The 21,507-nt window shown below is 36.3% G+C and overlaps 1 protein-coding gene and 1 long non-coding RNA gene across 5 annotated transcripts in view; one reads left to right on the top strand and one right to left on the bottom strand.

The window, feature by feature from the left end:
• Positions 1-49: 49 nt before the first annotated feature.
• LOC140700423 (uncharacterized) lies at positions 50-1,488 on the bottom strand. 2 transcript variants are annotated; one of them, XR_012078811.1, is made up of 2 exons: positions 1,265-1,488; positions 50-465 (listed from the first exon to the last, which is right to left on the bottom strand). It is a non-coding gene; the product is annotated as an uncharacterized lncRNA (long non-coding RNA). The 2 variants fall into 2 exon arrangements; XR_012078812.1 differs by having other exon boundaries at positions 1,345-1,488.
• A 90-nt stretch (positions 1,489-1,578) lies between these two features.
• LOC102543958 (transmembrane serine protease 12) overlaps positions 1,579-21,507 on the top strand; it is a 42,508-nt gene continuing 22,579 nt past the window's right edge. Inside the window, exons 1-3 of one of the 3 annotated variants that reach the window (XM_072972803.1) lie at positions 1,579-1,791; positions 2,472-2,628; positions 13,975-14,243. In XM_072972803.1, the coding sequence (XP_072828904.1) occupies positions 1,626-1,791; positions 2,472-2,628; positions 13,975-14,243 (592 nt within the window). In that variant the 5' untranslated portion in view covers positions 1,579-1,625. Of the gene's footprint in view, positions 1,792-1,835; positions 2,066-2,471; positions 2,668-13,974; positions 14,244-21,507 lie in introns of those variants that run through there. The other 2 variants (XM_072972802.1, XM_072972804.1) reach the window with 2 other exon arrangements.

The raw sequence follows: 21,507 nt of genomic DNA, 5'->3' as shown, positions 1-21,507 counted from the left end.
TTTCTCTCTTCAGTCTCCGTAAGATAACAGAAAACAGTAAAAATAATAATAAAATTATACACACATTGTATTATTATTACTGTGGTGGTTAATTTTATGTTTTCAACTTGACGGGGCTATGGGATGCCCAGATAACTAGTAAAAATAATACTTCTGGGTGTATCTGTGCGGGTGTTTCTGAAAGAGACAGCATTTGAACTAGCAGACTGAGTAAAGAAGATCCGCCCTCACCAAGGTGGGTGGGTATCATCCAGTCCAATCAACTGAGGGCCCAAACAGAACAAAAAGGCACAGGAAGGGCAATTTCTCCCTCTTTCTTCTTGAGTTGGGACATCCATCTCTCCTGCCCTCTCACATCAGAGCTTCTGGTTCCCATGCCTTTGGGTTGAGGCTGAATTATATCCCTGCTTTTCTTGGTTCTCCAGCTTCCAGATGGCATATCATGGGACTTCTCAGCTTCTATAACTGCATGAGACAATTCCCATTTAAAAAATCTCCTCATATATCTCTATATATCCTATTTCTCTGGAGAAATATGCATGGATACATACCCATGCCTTTGCTTACGCTGTACCTTTAGCTTAGCTTGTCTTCACTACATCTCCTTCCTCTTCTTGATATTCCCCCTCTGTCTCAGCCTAGCTCACATCCTCCTCCTGCAGGAAGCCTTCCCAGACTGCCACAGCCCACACTCGTTCCTTGTGTCTATTAGGCTTGGGTGTCATGGTTTACTTCTTTGTTCCCGAAGTGAATTAGCCCTGATTTTCTCCACTAACCAAGTTATAAAGTTCTCTGGGTCAGAGGGCCAGGTCTTAACACACCTCCATATGACACTTATTTTGGCGTACAGTACACAGTGTGAGGTTAATACCTACTTGTTCAATGGATCAATTAGCTGGAGCCACTTACTGCTCTCTTCTCATTGTTTGGAAGATCAAGGGGCATTTCAGGGGTTCTGATGGGACAAGGAATAAAGCATCTCTCAGGCTAGAGACTAAATGTGTTTGCCCGTGTGTTTGGGGTGGGAGTAGGGTGCAATTACGTTTTGTCAGGCTTTGTCCTCAACTTTTCAGGTTCTTAAATTTGATTTTGTAAGTTCACCCAGAGGTGATCAGATGAAGGCAAACTACTACAAAGCAATCAATAATGAGACCAATGTGTATTACAGAAATCGGTCTACCCCCAGTGTCCCTACGGTCTCAAATCCCAACCTCTGCACTTGCTCTGCCTTCTGCTTTGCCTCTCCCTCCCCCAGCCTACCCACTTCAGTTTAGACGCTCTTGCTTCTGGAGGAAGCCTTCCTGGCCCTACAAGTCTCGGTGGTTCCAGCAGCTCCCCTCTCACCACAGCAGCCGTACTGTACTGTCTGGGCACGTGGATCTGGCTCAGGGAGGCCTCGCCAGTTACGGAAACCGCGGACCCTGGCGACGGCGACGCTGCATGTGCCCCACCACCAGACCACCGCCGGGAGGCCCGGCTCACCGGGCACCCCCGCCCACCTCCAGGCCTCGTGGCCGCTCACCCGCCCGCCCGCCCCCCGCGCCTCCCAGCGCGTCGCCCGGCCACGGGCCAGCGGGGAAGCGGGGGCAGGAGATGCCGCCATCTTGCCCACCGCGGGCTCCAAAATGGGGCTGGGGCTCCTGAGCGCCGCGCTGCTGTTTCTGGGGGGCTCCCTCATACGCCCCGAGCGCTCCCCGCTCCCCGCACCGGGGCCGCGCGGCTCCTGGCGGGAACCGGCCGGCGGCCAGGGGCGGCCCGAGGCCCCGGGAGACGGAGAGCCGGACGCCCAGGGCAGTACCCGTCGCTCTTCCCTTGGGACAGCCTCCCTTGCCCTGGCCCCACTTCTGCAGTGTTTGAGTTTGGGTCCCTCCTTTTCAGTTTTTCCAACTGCCTTTAACTAAAAACATACAGACGCAAGCAGCCCAATTATAACGCTGACTGCAGTAGTAGTACTAATGGGGGAAAGGCCATACCCTTGCGCGTCTCCGCAAAACATGCCGGGGTTTGCCAGTCTCGCTTTACGGACTAATAATTCGTTGGCATTCAGCGTTGCAAGGGCTATTAGGTAACTTTTTCATACTACAGTTGAGAAAAATTAACAATAAACTGAATGACAAGTGTTAGAACTTGTAGCTCGAGTCACCAGCCCCAGGCTCTTTTAATCGGCACTTCATTCAGGAGAAAATCTGATACTTGGCCAGAGAAACTTATCTCATTGTTATACTTGTCAGGAGTAGAGTTTTTAAAATTGATGAATTGTGTTGATTTGATGTCTTTCTATTTGTAAGTAATCAATTAAGGCATGTTTATCTTAACCCTCTTAAGATTTTGTTTCAAAATATATAGGCATGCCTTAGGGATCCAGCTTGCTTTATCAGTTTTTTAAATAGGAATTTAAAAGATTAATCTGTTAAGATTATGAGGTAATACATATATGTTCGGTCCAGATAACATAAAATTTTTATTTTTAGATTGTGGGACAGCACCGCTTGCGGATGTCTTAAAGGGGTCTCGGATTATAGGGGGCACAGAAGCTCAAACCGGCGCGTGGCCATGGATGGTTAGCCTGCAGATTCAGTCTGGCAGATACCTTACTCACGTCTGTGCCGGAAGCTTAGTGAAAAAGAGGTGGGTCCTCACAGCTGCCCACTGCATTAAGGATACTAGGTATGTATTCACAACACAACTCCTGTTTTATCTTCCTAGAGGATATTTTGAAGTGGTAGAGGACCATTTGCTTCAGCCATGTTCAGTTAAGCCATGTTTGAAGGTAGCCATAATGTGTCATACTGAATAGTACACTGAATATTTGTTGCAATAAATCCTTTAAGTCAGAGATCAACAAACATTTTCCGTAAAGACAGTAAATATTTAAGGCTTTACAGGCCTTATAATCTCTGTGATAATTACTCAACTCTGCCACAGTAGAACCAAAGTGGCCACAGATAATACATAATTGAATGAGTGTGCTGTGATCCAATAAAACCTTATTTATGAACACTGAAATCTGAACAAAATCCCATTTTGTTATTTTGGGTTTTCCCCAATCATTTAAACATGTAAAAAAAAACATTCTTGTTCATGGGCTGTATAAAAAGCAGGAGACAGGCTAGATTTGGCCTGTGGGTGGTGGTTTGTCGAACCTTGCTTTAAAGAATTGAAGTTTTCTTTTAGCTTAAAAATTATTATAATCGTGTTTGTCTTTTTTAACCATTGGACCATGAGATCTTTGAAGATAAGGACTGCATGTTTTATTTTGTATTCCTGGTAATAACACAGGAATTGGCCTACTTTATAGGAGACAGTAAATATTTATCCAGTCTATGAATGATATCAGTCTTGGAGAAATAGGATTTACCACAGTTAGAATAGAACTTTATGACCCTCCTAACATCTAAAATGAAGTGCTAAGAAAAATACTTTGGAAAACCACTGTACCTGTCTCCCTTTAGTCTCTAATTTTTAAGAGCTATCTTGGAGAAGAATGAAAAGTCTTTAAGAACAACAATTTCAAAATTCAACTAAGAGCAGCTGGCCTGATGGGGTACATGAAGTTTTAATCTTTTAATCTGTATAGCACATTTTTAAAACATGCTGTTTCAGTTCCGTAAGTGGCCTCTTGAGGAAAAGAGATCAGAAAAGTGGAAAGCTATTAAGGTATAAACGCAAGCGTTCAGAAAAAGATGCAGAAAAAGTTTCAGAGTTAGAAATCAATTCTGTTCTTTCAGATGTGGGTGTTTTACAACTCTTTTCTAACTTCTATCGTTTCAGCTGCTTTTCAATAGCTTTCAGACCTTAAACCAAGGGAGGTAAAGCCTGCCTGGTATGGTTTGAAAATTCTTGGAAAACCTTTTCTCACCTAAGTCCTGACATTGTACCTCTACTAGTCTGTTTCTTCAACACAGTGGGCGTAACAATGCATTTTGGAGTGGGGACACCTGTCTCCTGGGCTTCTTGACTCTTAGTGCAGTGGCTTAAAGTAAGGTTCCAAAACCTACTAGATGTGTCACCTTGGACAAATAATTTGGCTTTGTTATAGTGTCATAGAATCTTAATGTTCAAAGAGGCATTTTTAAGGGTCTAGTTCAATCCTCTGTCCTGTTTGTGAATCCTTCTTACAATATTGAAGTAAAGGGTTCTCTGGTCTGAAATAATTCAATGTACTGAGCCAGGCATTTTTTCATACATAATTTCCACTACACTTCACAAACACTCTGCCATAGGGAGACCCTGGCTGGAAAGCAACAAAATCAGGACCAGATCCAGGTGTGTCAGCATGAAAATCCACACACATAACCATTACTGTATCATTTGGCGTCTGTCACCTCTTGTGATAATGAATTACTACCTTGGAAGAATCTCACTTCAATTTTGAACAATTTTAATTCTTAGAAGGCTTTTCCTTATGTTGAACTAAGTGTCTTGGTTTTCATTCTGCCTAAACGTAATTCTTCTAAGTGTTTGAAGATCATGTTCACATTCCACTTAACAGTTCTCAAGACTAAATATTATTGACATTTTTACCCCTTTACTTAACATTTACTAAATACATGTTATATACTGAAGACTGGGCCAGGTGCTGAGAAAGCAGACATTCCTGAGGCACAGTCTCTGTGTTTCAGGAGCTTCCTCCTGTCTCAGAAGACACGGCCACCTTCTATTCCTGTTCCCCCCTCATTTCCTAAACCTCACACCATCAGTTATCCCTTATGTTTTCTTATAACAACTGTTTCTCAAGAACCTGCTCTGAGATTAGGCTCTGCCGAAGGATATTACATTTAATTCTGTATTTAAAAAGTCCTCCCAGTAACCCTCTGAGCTAGCTGTTCTCTCCATTTCACACTTGAGGAATCCAGAGATCAGAGAGATTTGGTAACTTGCCCAAGATCACACTGCTGTTAAGTGGCAAGCTACTGATTTAAATCTAGTCTCAAACAAGCTGTTTCATTATGTCTCACTGTCTCTTTAGTATTTTTCAATGTTTTCCTCTTGTTTCTTCCTTATAGCTTTCAAATATGTTTGGGTCACCTCCTCATTATTTAACAAACAAGCAAACTCCCTTCCCTGTTTCTGTTCTTCCCTTTATTATTAGACTCCTTGGAAGACAGTCTCCTTTTTGCTTCATCTGCATGGACTCACAAACACCCAATTGCAATCTGATTTCTGTGGCCAAAACACACTATTAAGACCAACCTCCATGCCAAATCCAGTGACCTCTACTCAGTCCCCATCCTATTTCATCTTTATAACATTTGACAGAATTGTCCACTACTCTCCTTGAAACTCTCTCTTTTCTTGGTTTTAAAGACACCACTACTCTCTATCTTTAAGATTTTCTTCCTTATTCCTTGAGTCTTTGTCATCTTTTAAGAGGCAGTATTTTCAAGAGTTCCACCTTCTATCCTCTTGCCTTATCATCTGTACCCTTTCCTAGTGATGTCTCCTACTTCTGTTTCAGCAGGCATCATGTGCCGGCAACTCCCAAGTCTCTCCAGCTGAGTCGTATTTCTAGCTGCCCACTATACATATATATTGGAATCACGTTCTCTCCAAGTCCAAACATGAACTTTTAAAATCTTTCCTCTAATCCTACCCCTTTTCTATTTTCTCAGATGACAGCATCACCAACAGTTCTATTCCCCAGAGTTAGCTGACCCTCTCTGTGCAGTATCTCCTAAATTTGTTTCTTCTGTCCCCCGACACTCCCTGCTGATTAAAAGGAGATTCAGAACATTAGTCTCCATATCCCTAGTTTATCACTTACACTACTTACACTTACACTACTACCATGGTAACTATCTGAATGAGTGTGAAGTGGCATCTCATCATGCCACTTTTTGATTCACATTACCCTAATGACTAGGGATGTTGAGCGTCTTTCCGCATGCTTTCTGGGTATCTGTGTATCTTCTTTGGAGAAAGGTCTATGCAAGTCCTTTGCCCGTTTTTGAACTGGGCTGTTTGTTGTTGATGTTTTTTGTGGATGTTCAGTTGTAGGAGTGCTTTATATATTCTAGATATTAATCCCTTACCAAAGATATGATTTACAAATATTTTCTCCAATTCTGTGGGCTGTCTTTTCACTCTCTTGATGTAGTGTCCTTTGATGCACAAGTTTTTAATTTTGATGAAGTCCAATTTATTTTTTCTGTTGTTGCCTGTTTTCAGTGTCATATCCAAGAATCACTGTCAAATCCAATACCATGAAGGTTTTCTCCTGTGTTTTCTTCTAAGAGTTTTACAGCTTCATTCTTACATTTAAGTCTTTCATCTATTTTGAGTTAATTTACATATGGTGTTAGTGTAAGGGTCTAACTTCATTCTTTTGCATGTAGATACCCACCTTCCCAGCACCTTTTGTTGAAAAGCCTGTTCTTTCTCGACTCAATTGTCTTGGCACTCTTGTTGAAAACCAACTGGCCACACGTGCAAGGGCTTTTTATTATTTTCCATTGGTGTATGTGTCTGTCCTTACGTCAGTACCATACTCTTTCAATTACTGTAGTTTTGCAGTAAGTTTTGAAACCAGGAAGTGTGGTCCTACAACTTCATTCTTCTTTTTCAAGATTATTTTGGCTCTGTGGGGTCCCTTGATATTCCAAATGAATTTTATTTTTTTATTTTTTTATTTTTAATTTTTTCTTAAAGTACATTCAGTTACAATCTGCCAATTTCTGGTGTCCAGCACAATGTCCAAGTCATGCATATATATATATACACATATATTCATTTTCATATTCTTTTTCATTACAGGTTATTACAAGATACTGAATATAGTTCCCTGTGCTATACAGAAGAAACTTGTTTTTTAATCTGTTTTTATATATAGTGGCTAACATTTGCAAATCTCAAACTCCCAAATTTATCCCTTCCCACCCCCTTTCCAGTAACCATAAGATTGTTTACTATGTCTGTGAGTGTTTCTGTTTTGTAGATGAGTTCACAGGGTCCTTTTTTTTCTTTTTCTTTTTAGATTCCACATGAGAGTGATATCATATGGTATTTTTCTTTCTCTTTCTGGCTTACTTCACTTAGAATGACAGTCTCTAAGTCCATCCATGTTACTGCAAATGGCAATATTTTATTCTTTTTTATGGCTAAGTAGTATTCCGTTATATAAATATACCACACTTCTTTATCCAATCATCTGTCAATGGACATTTAGGTTGCTTCCATGTCTTGGCTATTGTTTATAGTGCTGCTATGAACACTGGGGTGCATGTATCTTTTCAAATTAGAGTTCCAACCGTATATATACCCAGAAATGGGATTGCTGGATCATATGGTAAGCCTATTTTTAGTTTTTTGAGGTATCTTTATACTGTTTTCCAAAACGGCTGCATCAAACTACATTCCCACCAGCAGTGTAGGAGGGTTCCCTTTTCTCCACACCCTCTCCAGTATTTATCATTTGTGGACTTTTTAATGACAGCCATTCTGACTGGTGTGAGATGATACCTCATTGTGGTTTTCATTTGCATTTCTCTGATAATCTCTAGTGATAATGAGCATTTTTTCATGTGCCTACTGGCCATTTGTATGTCTTCACTGGAGAATTGTTTGTTTAGGTCTTCTGCCCATTTTTGGATTGGACTGTTTTTTGTTGTTGTTGTTAAGTTGTATGAGCTGTTTATATAGTCTGGAAATTAAGTCTTTGTCAGTCACATCATTTGCAAATATTTTCTCCCATTCCATAGGTTGTCTTTTGGTTTTGCTTATGGTTTCCTTTGCTGTGGAGAAGCTTGTAAGTTTAATTAGGTCCCATTTGTTAATTTTTGCTCTTATTTCTATTGCCTGGGTAGACTGCCCTAGAAGAATAGTGTTAAGATTTATATCAGAGAATGTTTTGCCTATGTTTTCTTCTAGGAGGTTTATTGTGTTTTGTCTTACATTTAAGTCTTTAAGCCATCCACACAAATTTTAGGATGTTTTTCTGTTTCTGTAAAAGATAACCACTGGGATTTTTATAGGTATTACATTGAATTTATGGATCACTTTGGGGTAGTACTGTAATTTTAACAATATTAAGTTTTCCTATCCATGAACAAGGAATGTATTTCCATTTGTTTATGTTTTCTTTAATTTCTTTCAGCAATGTTTTGAGTTTTCAACGTATATAACCTATTTTTTAATCTTATGGTCTGAATATAAATTGAAGTACGTAAGTAAATAATGTAATATTGATTCAGTCATTCTATGTCTTTTGATTGGAGAATTTAATCTGTTTACATTTAAATTACAATTACTGTATCATAGGTAAGATTTACTACTGCCATTTTGTTAACTGTTACTGGTTGTTTTGTAGATCCATTGTTCCTTGTTTCTTACCCTGCTGTCTTTTTTTTCATAAGTAAAATTTTTCTTTTCTTTTTTTTTTCCCTGCTGTCTTTTTTGTGTTTTGATGTCTTTTGGTATCAGTAATCTTTGACTTCCTGATCATGTTCTTTTGTGTAATTATTATCTCCCCTTGAGGCTATCAATAAGTTTACATAAAGTATCTTAAATTATAACACCCTATTTTAAGCTCTTAATTTCAAAAGAATTTCTAATCTTTACAATTTTACTTCTCCTCCACCTCACATTTTAGGTTATTACAACTATAATTTACATATTTTTCATATTGTGTAACAAAGCTTATTATAATTACGGTTATTTTTGCTACATGAATTTTTTAACTTTTTAACTAAAGTTGTAAGTGAATTATGCACCACTGTTGCCAAATTACAGAATCTTTGACTGTGTATTTACCATTACCAGTGAGTTCTGTGCTACCTTTTTATGTTTTTTATGATGTTAATTAGCATCCTTTTACTTTCACTCAAAGAACCTCCTTTAGCATTTCTTGTTAAGACAAGTCCAGTGGTAATCAACTCCCTCAGCTTATCTTTGCTCAAGAAAATCTTTATCCAACAATATGCTGCCTACAAGGGACTCACTTTAGCTTTAAAGGCACACAAAGACTGAGACTGAAGGAATGGAAAAAGCCATTTTAAGTAAATAGTCACCCCAAAAACACAGGGATAATTATTTTAGACAAAATAGACTTTTAAACATAAAATGGTAAAAAGAAACAAAAAGGTAATTATACAATGATAAAGGGGTCAATCCATAAAGAAGATTAAACAATTGCAAATATTTATGCATCCAGTATCAGAGTACCTAAATATATAAAGCAAAAACTAACAGAGGTAAAAGGAGAAATAAACAGCAATACAATAAAAGTTGGGGAATTGATACTTCACTCTCAACAATGGATAGATCATCCAGATAGAGAATAAATAAGGAAACAAGAGATTTGAACAACACTATAGACCAAAATGGACTTAACAGATACATGCAGAACATTCTATCCAATAATAGCACATTATACATTTTTCTCAAGTGCACATGAAGTATTTTCTACGACAGACCATATGTCAGGCTCCAGACTAGTCTTAGCAAAGTCAAGAAGACTGAAATCATACCAAATATCTTCTCTGACCACAATGGCATAAAAATAGAAATCAATAAAAAGGAAAAATCATGAATACATGGAAATTAAACAACACTCTCCTGAACAACCACTGAGTCAAACAAGAAATTAAAAGGGAAATAAAAAAGTAGCTCAAGACAAACAAAAATGGAAACACAATATAACAGAATGTACTGGAGACAGCTAAGAGGAAAACTGAAATTCACAGCAATAAATGCATACATTAAGAAGTAGTAAAATTCCAAATAAACAACCTAACTCTACATCTTCAGGAACTAAAAAAGAACAAAGCCTAAAATTAGAAGGAAATAAAGATTAGAGCAGTAATAGATGAAATAGAGAACAGAAAAACAATATAAAAGATTAACCAAACTAAGAGTAGATTCTTTGAAAAGATAAACAAAGTTGGCAAAGCCTCAGCTAGACTTACCAAGGAAAAAAGAGAGAGAAGCCAAATCAACAAAATTATAAATGAAAAAGTAAACATTACAACTTATATCACAGAGATAAAAAGGATCGTTAAGAGGCTACTATGAACAACTAGTTGCTAACAAAGTAGACAACCTAGAAAGAATGGAAAAATTCTTAGAAACATACAGCCTACCAAGACTGAGGAGGAAATAGAAAATCTGAATAGACCAATTACCAGTAAGGAGATTGAATGAAAAATTTCCCAAAGAAGAAAAGCCCAGGACCAGATGGCTTCACTGGTGAATTTTACCAAACATTTAAAGAAGAATTAACACTAATCCTCCTCAAACTCTTCCAGAAAATCAAAGAGGAAGGAACCTCCCAAATTCACTTTACGAGGTCCAGTATATTGTGATACCAAAGCCAGATAAGGACACCACTAGGAAAGACAACTACACACCAATATCCTTGATGAATACAGATGCAGAAATTTTCAAGAAAACACTAGCAAACCATACTCCGCAGCACATTAAAAGGATCATTCACCCTGATCAAGTGGGATTTATCCCTGGGAAGCAAGGCTCGTTCAATACATGCCAATTAATCAATGTGATACATTACATTAACAGAATGAAAAAAAAGGATCATATGATCATCTCAATAGCCATAGAAAAAGCATTTGACAAAATTCTACCTCCATTCATGATAAAAACACATAACTAATTAGGTGTAGAAGGAACATACTTCAACATAATAAAGGCTGTGTAAGACAAGCCCACAGCTAATATACTCAGTTACAAAAGGTTGAAAGTTTGTCTTCTAAGATCAGGAAAAAAACAAGGATGCCCACTCTCACCACTCCTATTTAACATAGTCCTGAAAGTCCTAGCTAGAGAAATAGGCAAATAAAGAAATAAAAGGCATCAGAATTAGAAAGGAAGAAGTAAAATAGTTTCTGTTTTCAGGCAATATGATTTTATATATAGAAAGTACCAAAAAGTCAAACAAAAAACTATTAGAACTAAGCAATGAATTTAGTTACAGGATACAAAATTAACATATAAAAATCAGGAGCATTTCTATATACTAACAATGAATTCTCTGAAAAAGAAATAAAGGAATTAATCCCATTTACAACACCATGAAAAACAAAATACTTAGGAATAAATTTAACCAAGTTAGTGAAAGATCTCTACTTTGAAAACTACAAGGCATTGATAAAAGACATCGAAGAAGATACAAGCAAATGGAAAGGTATGTGCATGGATTGGAAGAATAAATACTGTGCAACTGCCACTACTACCAAAACCATCGACAGACTCAGTGCAACCCCTATCAAGATTCTAACAGCATTTTTAACAGTAATAGACAAAACACTAAAACTGATATGAAACCACAAAGGGCCCTGAATAGCCAGAGAAATCCTGAGAAAACAACAACAAAAAACAGGTATCACAGTTCCTGATTTCAAGCTATGCTATAAAACTATAGTAATTAAAATAGTATGATACTGGCATAAAAATCAACAAACCAATGGAACAGAACTGAGAGCCCAGAAAATAACCCCAAGCATATCCAGTTTCAAGTAATAATTGACAAGGGAGCCAAGCATAATCAATAGAGAAAAGTCTCTTCAATAAATGCTGCTGGGAACATTAGATATTCACATGAAAAGAATGAAACTTGACCCCTATCTTACACCATTAACAAAAATTAACTCAAAATAGATTAATGACTTAAATATAAGACCTGAAACTATAAAACTCTTAGGAAAAAAACAAAGGAAAAAAACCTCCTTGATATGGATCTTGATAATGATTTTTTGGAAATCACACCTAAAGCACAAGCAACAAAATGAAAAATAAACAAGTGGGACTACATCAAACTAAAAAACTGCACAGAAGAAGGAACCATGAGTGACCAGAGGCAGGGTGTGGGGGAGGGGATATTGGAGGAAGGTGGTCAAAAGGTACAAACTTCCATTACAAGGTAAATAAGACTAGGGACATAATGTACAATAGGATTACTATAGTTAACATTGCTGTATGACATATGGAAAAGTTAAGAGAGTAGACCCTAAGAGTTATCATCACAAGGAGAAATTTTCTTTCCTTTTTACTGTATCTATATGAGATGACAAATGTTAATGAAACCTACTGTGATAATCATTTCACAATGTATGTAAATTAAACCAACATGCAGTACACCTAAACCTATACCATGATGTATGCCAATTATTTCTTTTTTTTTAATTTTTTATTGATTTATAATCATTTTACAATGTTGTGTCAAATTCCAGTGTTCAGCACAATTTTTCAGTCATTCATGGACATATACACACTCATTGTCACATTTTTTTCTCTGTGACTTATCATAACATTTTGTGTATATTTCCCTGTGCTATACAGTGTAATCTTGTTTATCTATTCTACAATTTTGAAATCCCAGTCTATCCCTTCCCACCCTCTACCCCGCCAATTATTTCTTAATAAAACTGGGAACAATTTTAATTTCAAAAAAGATAAACTGGATGTTTGGGAAAGGAAAGAAATATCTTTATTTCAAAGTAGCTCAAAGCAGTGATTTCTTTTTAAACAAAATAAAACTAGGACTTTAAAAATTTTTTTACAAACTTTTTAGAGGTTACCTAGCCCACTTTTAAGATAACTAAATTCTTCTATTTCCTTGGGATAAAGTCTAGGAATTAGAACTGCAGTATCAAATACAATACAGCTCTCATAGGCTATGGATACCTGATGCCAAAGTGCCCATCTACTGCCCATCTATCATATTCTCAATGAATAATAGTGCCTTTTGTCCTCTGGCTCTTGTCTGTACTGATCATTATCATCAAATACACACACACACACACACACACTCTCTCTCATACATAAACTGCGTCAATTTGGAGGATGAAAGGAATTTCAGAGTTTGTAAACAAGAGTAACAAGTAAAAATATACTTTACTTTAAAATATAAAGTAAAAAGTTCCTTCTTCCCAATGCAATTTCAGGTGCATACTTATTAACCACTTGGGGTTTTAATTGTTGATTTTTGACCTACAGAAGATTTCTGGTTTGGTTTGATTTTTGCTTGTTTTTGTTTGTTTGTTTTTTAAGACAGTCAAGATCCATTAGCTGCTTCTTTTGTATTTAGTGTCATGCTTTATAAAGTCTCACAGAGATACAGCCTAGTGGAATATATGAAGTCCTTTTTCATGTCAATGTTTCGTGTTTTCTTTCTATATTTTCATTCTGGTTTAAACTTCTCATCATAATTTAATGCCCAAATGTTTCATTCTAAAAGTTTAACAACTTACAAAAGTAGGGGGAATAGTTTAGTGAATTCCCATATACATATTATCCAGCTTCAGGTTATCAACTCATTCCTAATCTTGTTTCTTCTGTATCCCCGCCAACTCCTCCTCCAATTACTTTCGAGGAAATCTCAAACATACTGCTTTATGTATTCCTAAAATATAGGAAGTCTTTATTGAAAAGATTTGTGCATGTAAATATTTAATCAATTTGAGTTTATTTTAGTATTTAGTGTTTTTCAGGGATTTAATTTATTCCACTTTTAAAAAAATTTTATTTATTATTGTATTATTATTTGGGGGGGGCAAGAGGGAGGTAATTAGGTTTTTTTATTTTTAGAAGAGGTACTGGGGATTAAACCCAGAACCTCTTGTGTGCTAAGCATGTGCTCTACTACTTGAGTTAGACCCTCTCCTATTCCACTTTTCTAACTAGTTTGTTGGTTAGCTAGTTGTCCCAATCAGTACCATTTACTGAATAATTCATCCATTTGTCCACTGGTAAGAAGTCCTACCATATATTAAAGTCTCATGTATTTGAATCATACATTAAATTCTCATGTACTTAAACCTGTCTGGGACTTTCTGTCCCCCTGATCTTTTTATCCTTTCCTACATCACAAAATTTAGGTTTTTACTTGATATGAATTTATCACACGAAAGTAAGATTAAATTTTTTGTTAATCTGAGAAAAATAAAAACTAGCGGGAAATTCAGAATGTTTACTTAGTTCAATAAGCATGTTTATATAATAAGGACATTTACTTTCTTTCAGAGAGCCTGTAATGTGGAGAGTTGTGGTTGGAACTAATAAGGTAGACGGGACTCAGCCAACCACCAAGAAGATGAAAGTTAAAGCGATCATCATCCATCCAGAATTTGACGTGGACTCTTATGTAAATGATATTGCGCTTTTTCATTTAAAAAAAGCAGTGAAGTATAATGATTATATTCAGCCTATTTGTCTACCTTTTGGTGTTTTCCAAAAACTGAACCGAAAAACAAAGTGTTTTATAACTGGCTGGGGAAGAACAAAAGAAGAAGGTAATTATAATCTGAATTTTATTAATACAGGTTTTCCTGATTACTGGCAGGGTGTGAACCCTTTTGTATACATCTTTATCTCTTTCTAACATGAGTTTGAGCAGCGGGTCTTTATAAACCAGTGGAAAGGAAGTGCCTTTTTATGTTTTCTGTATTTTTAAATTCCTCATGGGGGAGAGAAAATTATCTTCCAAACCAGAGACTTTTCTTTTGTTATACATGCCGAAATACTTGAACTGTTAGACATTCTCAGAGAGAATGATGGTTCCAACTGTTTTGGAGTCGCTGAGACTCGTAGGTGATGGAGCAAACTCCGGAGCAGATTTGCTTCTCTTAAGTAATAAGCTCCTGGTTGTAAGGAATCAAATTTAGTGTCCTTTTTATTTAGTGTCCTGTTTAGCATCAAGCAGGCTGATTGCCATGTATTTTCTTTAGTGTACAAACGGACACTAATCGTTGACTGAACTAACGGGAGGAATAAAAAAATGCAGAAAACAGTCTCTGCCTTTGGTAATAACAATAGCTACCATTTGGGAGCATTTACCATGTTTTAGTTCCTGTTCTAAATACATTACTTTCTTTTATCTTATCCTGCCAATATTCCTATTAGGGAGTTAATGCTATTATGCCCATTTAACATATCACGAATTATGGATCTTAGAGGTTGAGAAACTGCGACTCAACCCCAAGTTTTTGATTCTAAAGCCTGAATATTTTAGTACTACATTAAGTACAACCTACTATATAGGATCAAGTGCTGAGACTTTTTTTTCCCCCTATTCCCCACCAAATCTAGCCATTTAAACATTTGTGGATTATTTACATAGGATAAAATAAATGTGTGAAAGGCCTAAGAATTATTATTTTTCTTTTTTTCCTCTGTGAATTCTTTCTAAGGAAGATAAGGAAAGCGACATGGTATAAGAAAAAGAGCATGGGCTTTAGAATCACAGACCTAAGTCTCAGTCTCAGCCTGGCCACATACTAGCTGAATTACCATGGGCAAGTTATGGAATCTTTAGTAACGGTTAGCACAACAATGACAGGAGCAATTATCATTTATTCAGGACTGGGTACTAAATAAAATGCTAAACATTTTTAATGTATTTCTCATTTAATGCTCCCAGGAACACCATGAAAAATATTATAATGTGGATGAATACACTGAGGTTTAAAGAGATCAAATAAATTGCTCAAAGTTACACAGCTAACTAAGCGAGAGGTTAAAATTCAAGCCCAGGCTGGCCTGTCTCAAAACTCATGGGTTCCCATTATATTCTATCATCTCTCACCATGTCAAACATTTTCATCATCTGTAAGACCAGAGTAACAATACCTGTCAGTGAGCTTTTTTGAGGATTATTTGGCTCTCCAGCAACATGGCAGGTCACATGCACACACCAACCTTCCCACTGGAAATTATTAAAGAGGGAAAATACACAGGTCAAGGACTGAGTGTGAAGGTGAGAACTTAGATCCTAGAGCACCAAAGCTGGCTTCCATCCTGAGGGTATGTGTCAAATTGGTAACACTGTATATTGATTTCTGTGATCTCACGGGTCCTGAGAGGGTTGAAGAATAAATCCTGCCTAAATCTCTGCCTGTGCAGAGACTCCCATAAAGCTGGAGCCCCAGGGCTGTACTCTAAAAATGAGTCAGACTCAAAACCCAGCATCTAGTTCATACATACACAGTTCACTTCAAATATGACGACAGATTGAAAGTAAAAGGATGAGAAAAAACATACCGTGGCAACATTAATCAAAAGAAACATGGAACGGAAAAAAAAAAGGAAAAGAAAGCAGGATTGGCTACATTAATATCAGATAAATGTAAGACCAAACAAAATTACCAGGGACAGTGAAGAACATAACATAATGCCAAGGAGACACAGCAATCCTGAAGGTATATGCACAGAACATCAGAGATACAGTATCCTAAACATACATGTGAACATATATTTACTGTATGACCCAGGGATCACACTCCTTGGCATTTATATCAGAGAAATGAAAACATAAGTCCACACAAAAACCTGTTCACAAATGTTCATAAAAATTTTATTTGTAATATCCCCAAACTGGAAAAAACCTAAATATCCTTCAATTGGTGAATGATTAAGTAAATAGTAGCATATCCTTAATATGGAACACTGCTAAACAGTTAAAAGGAATTAGCTATTGATAACACACAGCAACTTAGATGGGTCACAAGGGCATTATGCTTGCTGAAAAGAAGCAATATTCAAAAGGTAACATACTGTGTGATTCCATTTATGCAACGTTCAAAAAAGGGCAAAATTAGAGATGGAGAACAGATTTCTGGGTACTGGAGGTAAGAAGTTTAGATACCATGCAGATTTGATGATGGAATAGTTCTGTATCTTGATTGTGGTGGTAATTACATGAATCTACGTTTACCATAAAATGGTGTAGAACCACACACACACATTATACCAGTGTTTACTCTTGGTTTTGATATTGTACTTCAGTCACATAGATGTAACCATTGTAGGAAACTGGGTAAAGAGTGCACTGAACTTCACTGTACTACCTTTGCAACTTCTTATAACTATTTCAGAATAAAAAGGTTTTTTTAAAAAATGAACCAAATATAACAAAAGCATCCTCAACCCCTATCCCACCCCCAGGATTGCTAGGAAAACTATTTAATGGAAGACAGAAAAGATATAAAATTTCCCAGAAAATATGTATGCATTCATATGCATTTGCTGCTCCAAATCAGTCTGAGTAGACTAGAAAGCTTCAAGCTTAGTATTTAAATAGTTCCTAGACTGTTAATGTCTCTACATGCCTGAGAAAAAACAAATGCCAATAATCTGAGTAGAAACCTAATTTGATCTAAAACCTCAAAGAACTTCACCAGATAAAGTCTGAATGAAAATGAATATAATTTAAAAAAATGATTACACACCAAAGGAAACAAAGCATTTATGAGTGAGAGTCAGCAGAAACAACAGGCATCAGAATAAGATCTGCAAAGATTTCAGATACTAGAATCATCAGATATTTTTAAAAATTTTAATATATTACAAAAATAAGAGATATGCTTGAAAATATGAATAAAAAGTAAGGTGATATGAAAAAGAACCAAATAACTGTGACAATTAAAAAAATATAATAGAAATAAATTCAGTGGGCTAAAGTAGTACCAAGTAACATACAGGATCCCCAGATTAAAATCAACCAAACATCAGCTCACAATCAAAGATCGCTAAACACATAAAGAAACAAAACATAATAATGAAAGTCAATAGAAATAAAACAACAGATTAAACCCCCAAGGATCTCAGATATTAATATTTTAGGTATAAAATATAAAATAAGTGTATGTGAATTATTTACAGAAATAAAAAAGAATTCAAAATGAGCAACAGACAATCTAGGATGACCAGGAAGATTTAAAAAACGAACCAAATAGAACCTTTAAAAATGAAAAATGTAATTGCTAAAGTGTAAAACTCAATGGATGAAATATTGTATTAGACTCTGGTGAAGAGGGAATTTGTGAACCAGAGATATATCTGAAGAACTGCCTAGACTGTGGCACAGAGAAAATACCATAGAAAGTAAAGTATAAAAAGGACAGAATGAGAGGGTCAAACATACACTAATGAGAGCACTATAATGCCATTTGCAGCAATACAGGGTAGACTTAGAGGGCATTATGCTAAGTAAAATAAGTCAGACAGAGAAAGACAAATACTGTATGATACCACTTGCATGTGGAATCTAAAAAATACACCTGGTGAATATAACAAAAAAGCAGCAGACTCACAGGTATAGAGAACAAACTAGTGGTTACCAGTGGGGAGAGAGACAGGGGAGGGGCAACACAGGGATGAGGGACGAAGAGGTACAAATTATTAGGTATAAAATAAGCTACAAGATATACTGTATGACATCGGGAATATAGGCTGTATTTTATAATAATTATAAATGGAGTATAACCTTTAAAAAATAAAAAAATGGCAGTCTATTGGAATTAAAAAAAAAAGAATAAGAGTGAACAAAAACTGTTTACTACCAATAATCTATCAGCAAAGGAAACAAAAAATATATCTGAAATAAAATGATGCCAAAAGGGAGGTATGGGATATAAGAAGTGAGCAAAGACATAGGTAAAATTATAGGTAAATGTAAATAAACAGCGTCTACATAAAATAGTAGTTCTCAGCTGAGGGCACTTTTGCCCCAGGGAACATCTGGGAGCATCTGTAGAAAATTCTGGTCTTACTGGTGGGCAGCAGGTAAGCATGCTAATGGCTTCCTCATGGGCAGCAGCCAGGGATGCGGCTCATCATCCTTCAGTGCCCAGGCTGGTCCTCCCACCCTCCACAACAAAGAGTCATCTGTCAATAGTGCCACGGCTGAGATACCTTGGAATACAATAAAAATAAAGCATATTTTTGGTAGTAAAAAAGATTTAAATACTTGGAAAAAGGCATGTATTTCAGAATGAGTAATCAGAATTAAAGTGGTATTTGGTCCTTGTATAACTCAGAAGTGTTAAGATACTCATTAACATTACAGTTAAGCATGAATGGTCAGATTTCAATAATAGAAATAAAAGATACAGTTTGAAAACCAGTAGAAAGAAACAAATGAAATAAGAAAATAAAGACGGGGGTTTGGATATAGCTCAGTGATAGAATGCATGCTTAGCATGCCCAAGGTCCTGAGTTCAATCCCTAATACTGCCATTAAAAAATAAATAAATAAATAAAATCTCAATAAAAAACCCAAGAAAGTAGAAATAAGCATTAAAAAAGTGAGAAAAATAGAAAGTGCAATATAAGACATTAGAAACAAGCCCAAATACTTTCATAATCACAATAAATGTTAATGGACCAAATCGCAATTAAAAGAAAGATAATAAAATTAATTAAAAGAAAGATAATCAGATTAGGGAACAGAAAATCTAGCTTTAGCAAGAGATACTTAAAATATAAGGATATGGAAGGACTGAAGTAAAACAACAGGAAAGAAATATACCAAGTGAATTCTAATTAAAAGAAAGCTGATATCACTATGCAAATAGCAGGCAAAATAGACTTTCAGATAAAAGAATAATTAGGGACGAAGAGAATCATTATATATTTAGAAAGATTCAACTCACCAGGAAGACAGAACAATTCTAGACTTGTGAGGCTAATAAATCTGATCCAGATAATATTAAAAGATACTTTAAAAGATAAAATTGTATGGCAAACAAATATGATAGTAGAGAATTTTAATATAAGTTTTTTATCAAGCAGATGAAAAATCAGTAAGGATTTAGAATGTTTTAATTAGCAAGCTTGATTTAATAGCTAAATCAGAAAATTCTGCCCCCCAAAATCATAGAATTTCATCTTTTTAAGCACAGGTGGAATCTTCATAAAAATCAACCACTAACTAGGCCATGAAACAAATCTCAAAGTTCAAAGGACAGGTAACGTACAGACTATATACTCTGATTACAACCAATTTAGAAACAATAAGAGAAATTTTGGCTATGATAACATAAGGAGGTTGGCAGATCCTCTTCCCCCAACATAAATATAAACTGGACAAAATTGTCAAAAGCAACCACTTCAGAGCTCTGAAAATCAACCAAAACACACAACAAATTGAGGAGTATTTGTTCATTAGAAACAGCTAGAGAGTTGGGTAAAAAGAGGAATTTGTAGTTGTCTTGCTTGTGGCTGCTCCTAATTCCCGTCTTAGATCAGTCAGTGCAATAGTTTTACCAGGATCATGAGGAAAAAGGATCTTGCTACCAGAGGAGACAGACTTGATTTGGAGCAGCGGTTGAAAATCCAGGCCAGCAGCACTGTTAATAAAAGTAGTGATTCAGCAAGAGATGAGTAGGGGAACCCACAGCTCTGTTGGCCTGGGACTGTGACCCAAGATGGAGCCAGAAGTGGAACAGTAAGAAATTTAACAGGAAGAACTGGAAAATGAGAGAGCTATAGCATGGCTAGGTAAGCTCTCCAAACATCCTTGGCTTACTGGGAAACTGTACATGTATACATGTGTGGGAAAAATCTCAGTGAGCACAGCATAAAGTGAAAACTGAAAATTAAAAAATGCACTCCCCAACCCACACATAGATCCATCAGCCCAGGATGAAAGCGCAGATCATTAACTGACCACTAAGCTATGCAGACACATAGGCCAGCTCTATGAAGCCAGGTTAAAAGGTAAAAATCCAAATTTCAAAACTGAAGGGAGGGTATAGCCTAAGTGGTAGAGTGCATGCTTAGCATGCATAAGGTCTGGGGTTCAATCCCCAGTACCCTCTCTAAAAATAAATAAACCTAGTTACCTCCCCCAAAAAAATTAAAAAAAAAAAAGATAAGAAAAGAATTTAAAAACTGAGCAGAGATATCAACAGTCATACAACGTGGGGACGCAGATTCTACAATTTAAGTCCAGGCAAGTTATTTTTAAAATTACAGCAAAAACGTTGAGAAGGGAATCAAAACCCAGAGTTGTTACAATATATTAATCTAAACTGTCCAATTTTCAACAAAAATATTGTAAGACATGCCCAAAAAACACAAAACAAAATAGGGAAGTGTGACCTATACTCAGATGAAAAAAGTAGTCAATAGAAACTGACTGAACAGGCTCACATGTTGAATACAGCAGACAAAGACGTTCAAAGAGCTTTTTAAATATGTTCAATAAATTAAATGACACGACTGTTCAAAGAATTAAAAGTGTGATGATAATGACTTATCAAATAGGGAACATCTATGCAGAAATGGACAATTTTTAAAAGAACTAAATGGAAATTCTAGAGATATGAGATGGGACAAGAATGAATCAGTGCACTTAAACTACAGCAACAGAAATAATCAAATCTAAAGAAAATAGAGAAAAAATGTTGAAGAAAAATGAACACACACTCAGAGACCTGTGGCATAACATCAAGTGTACCAACATATATATAATGGGACTTCTGGAAGGGGAGGAGAGAGAAAATGGGGAAGAAAAAATATTTGAAGAAAATATGGCCCCAAACTGCCTAAATTTCATGAAAAATCTTAATTTATAAAAGAAGCTCAACCCCAAGTAAGATTTTAAAAAGAGATCCACACCTAGACTCGTTGCATTAAAAGATGTGCAAGACCTGTATGCCAAAAGCTACAAAACATTACATAGAGAAATTAAAGAACTAATGGAAAGACATTCCACATTCATGGATTGGAAGACTTGATGTTGTTAATATGGCATTTCGTCCCAGATTGACCTAT

Source organism: Vicugna pacos, chromosome 12 (assembly GCF_048564905.1).
Source record: "Vicugna pacos chromosome 12, VicPac4, whole genome shotgun sequence".
NCBI classification, from domain to species: Eukaryota; Metazoa; Chordata; class Mammalia; order Artiodactyla; family Camelidae; genus Vicugna; species Vicugna pacos.
Note: the sequence above shows the minus strand (reverse complement) of the source record. Positions and strands in the feature narration are given on the sequence as shown.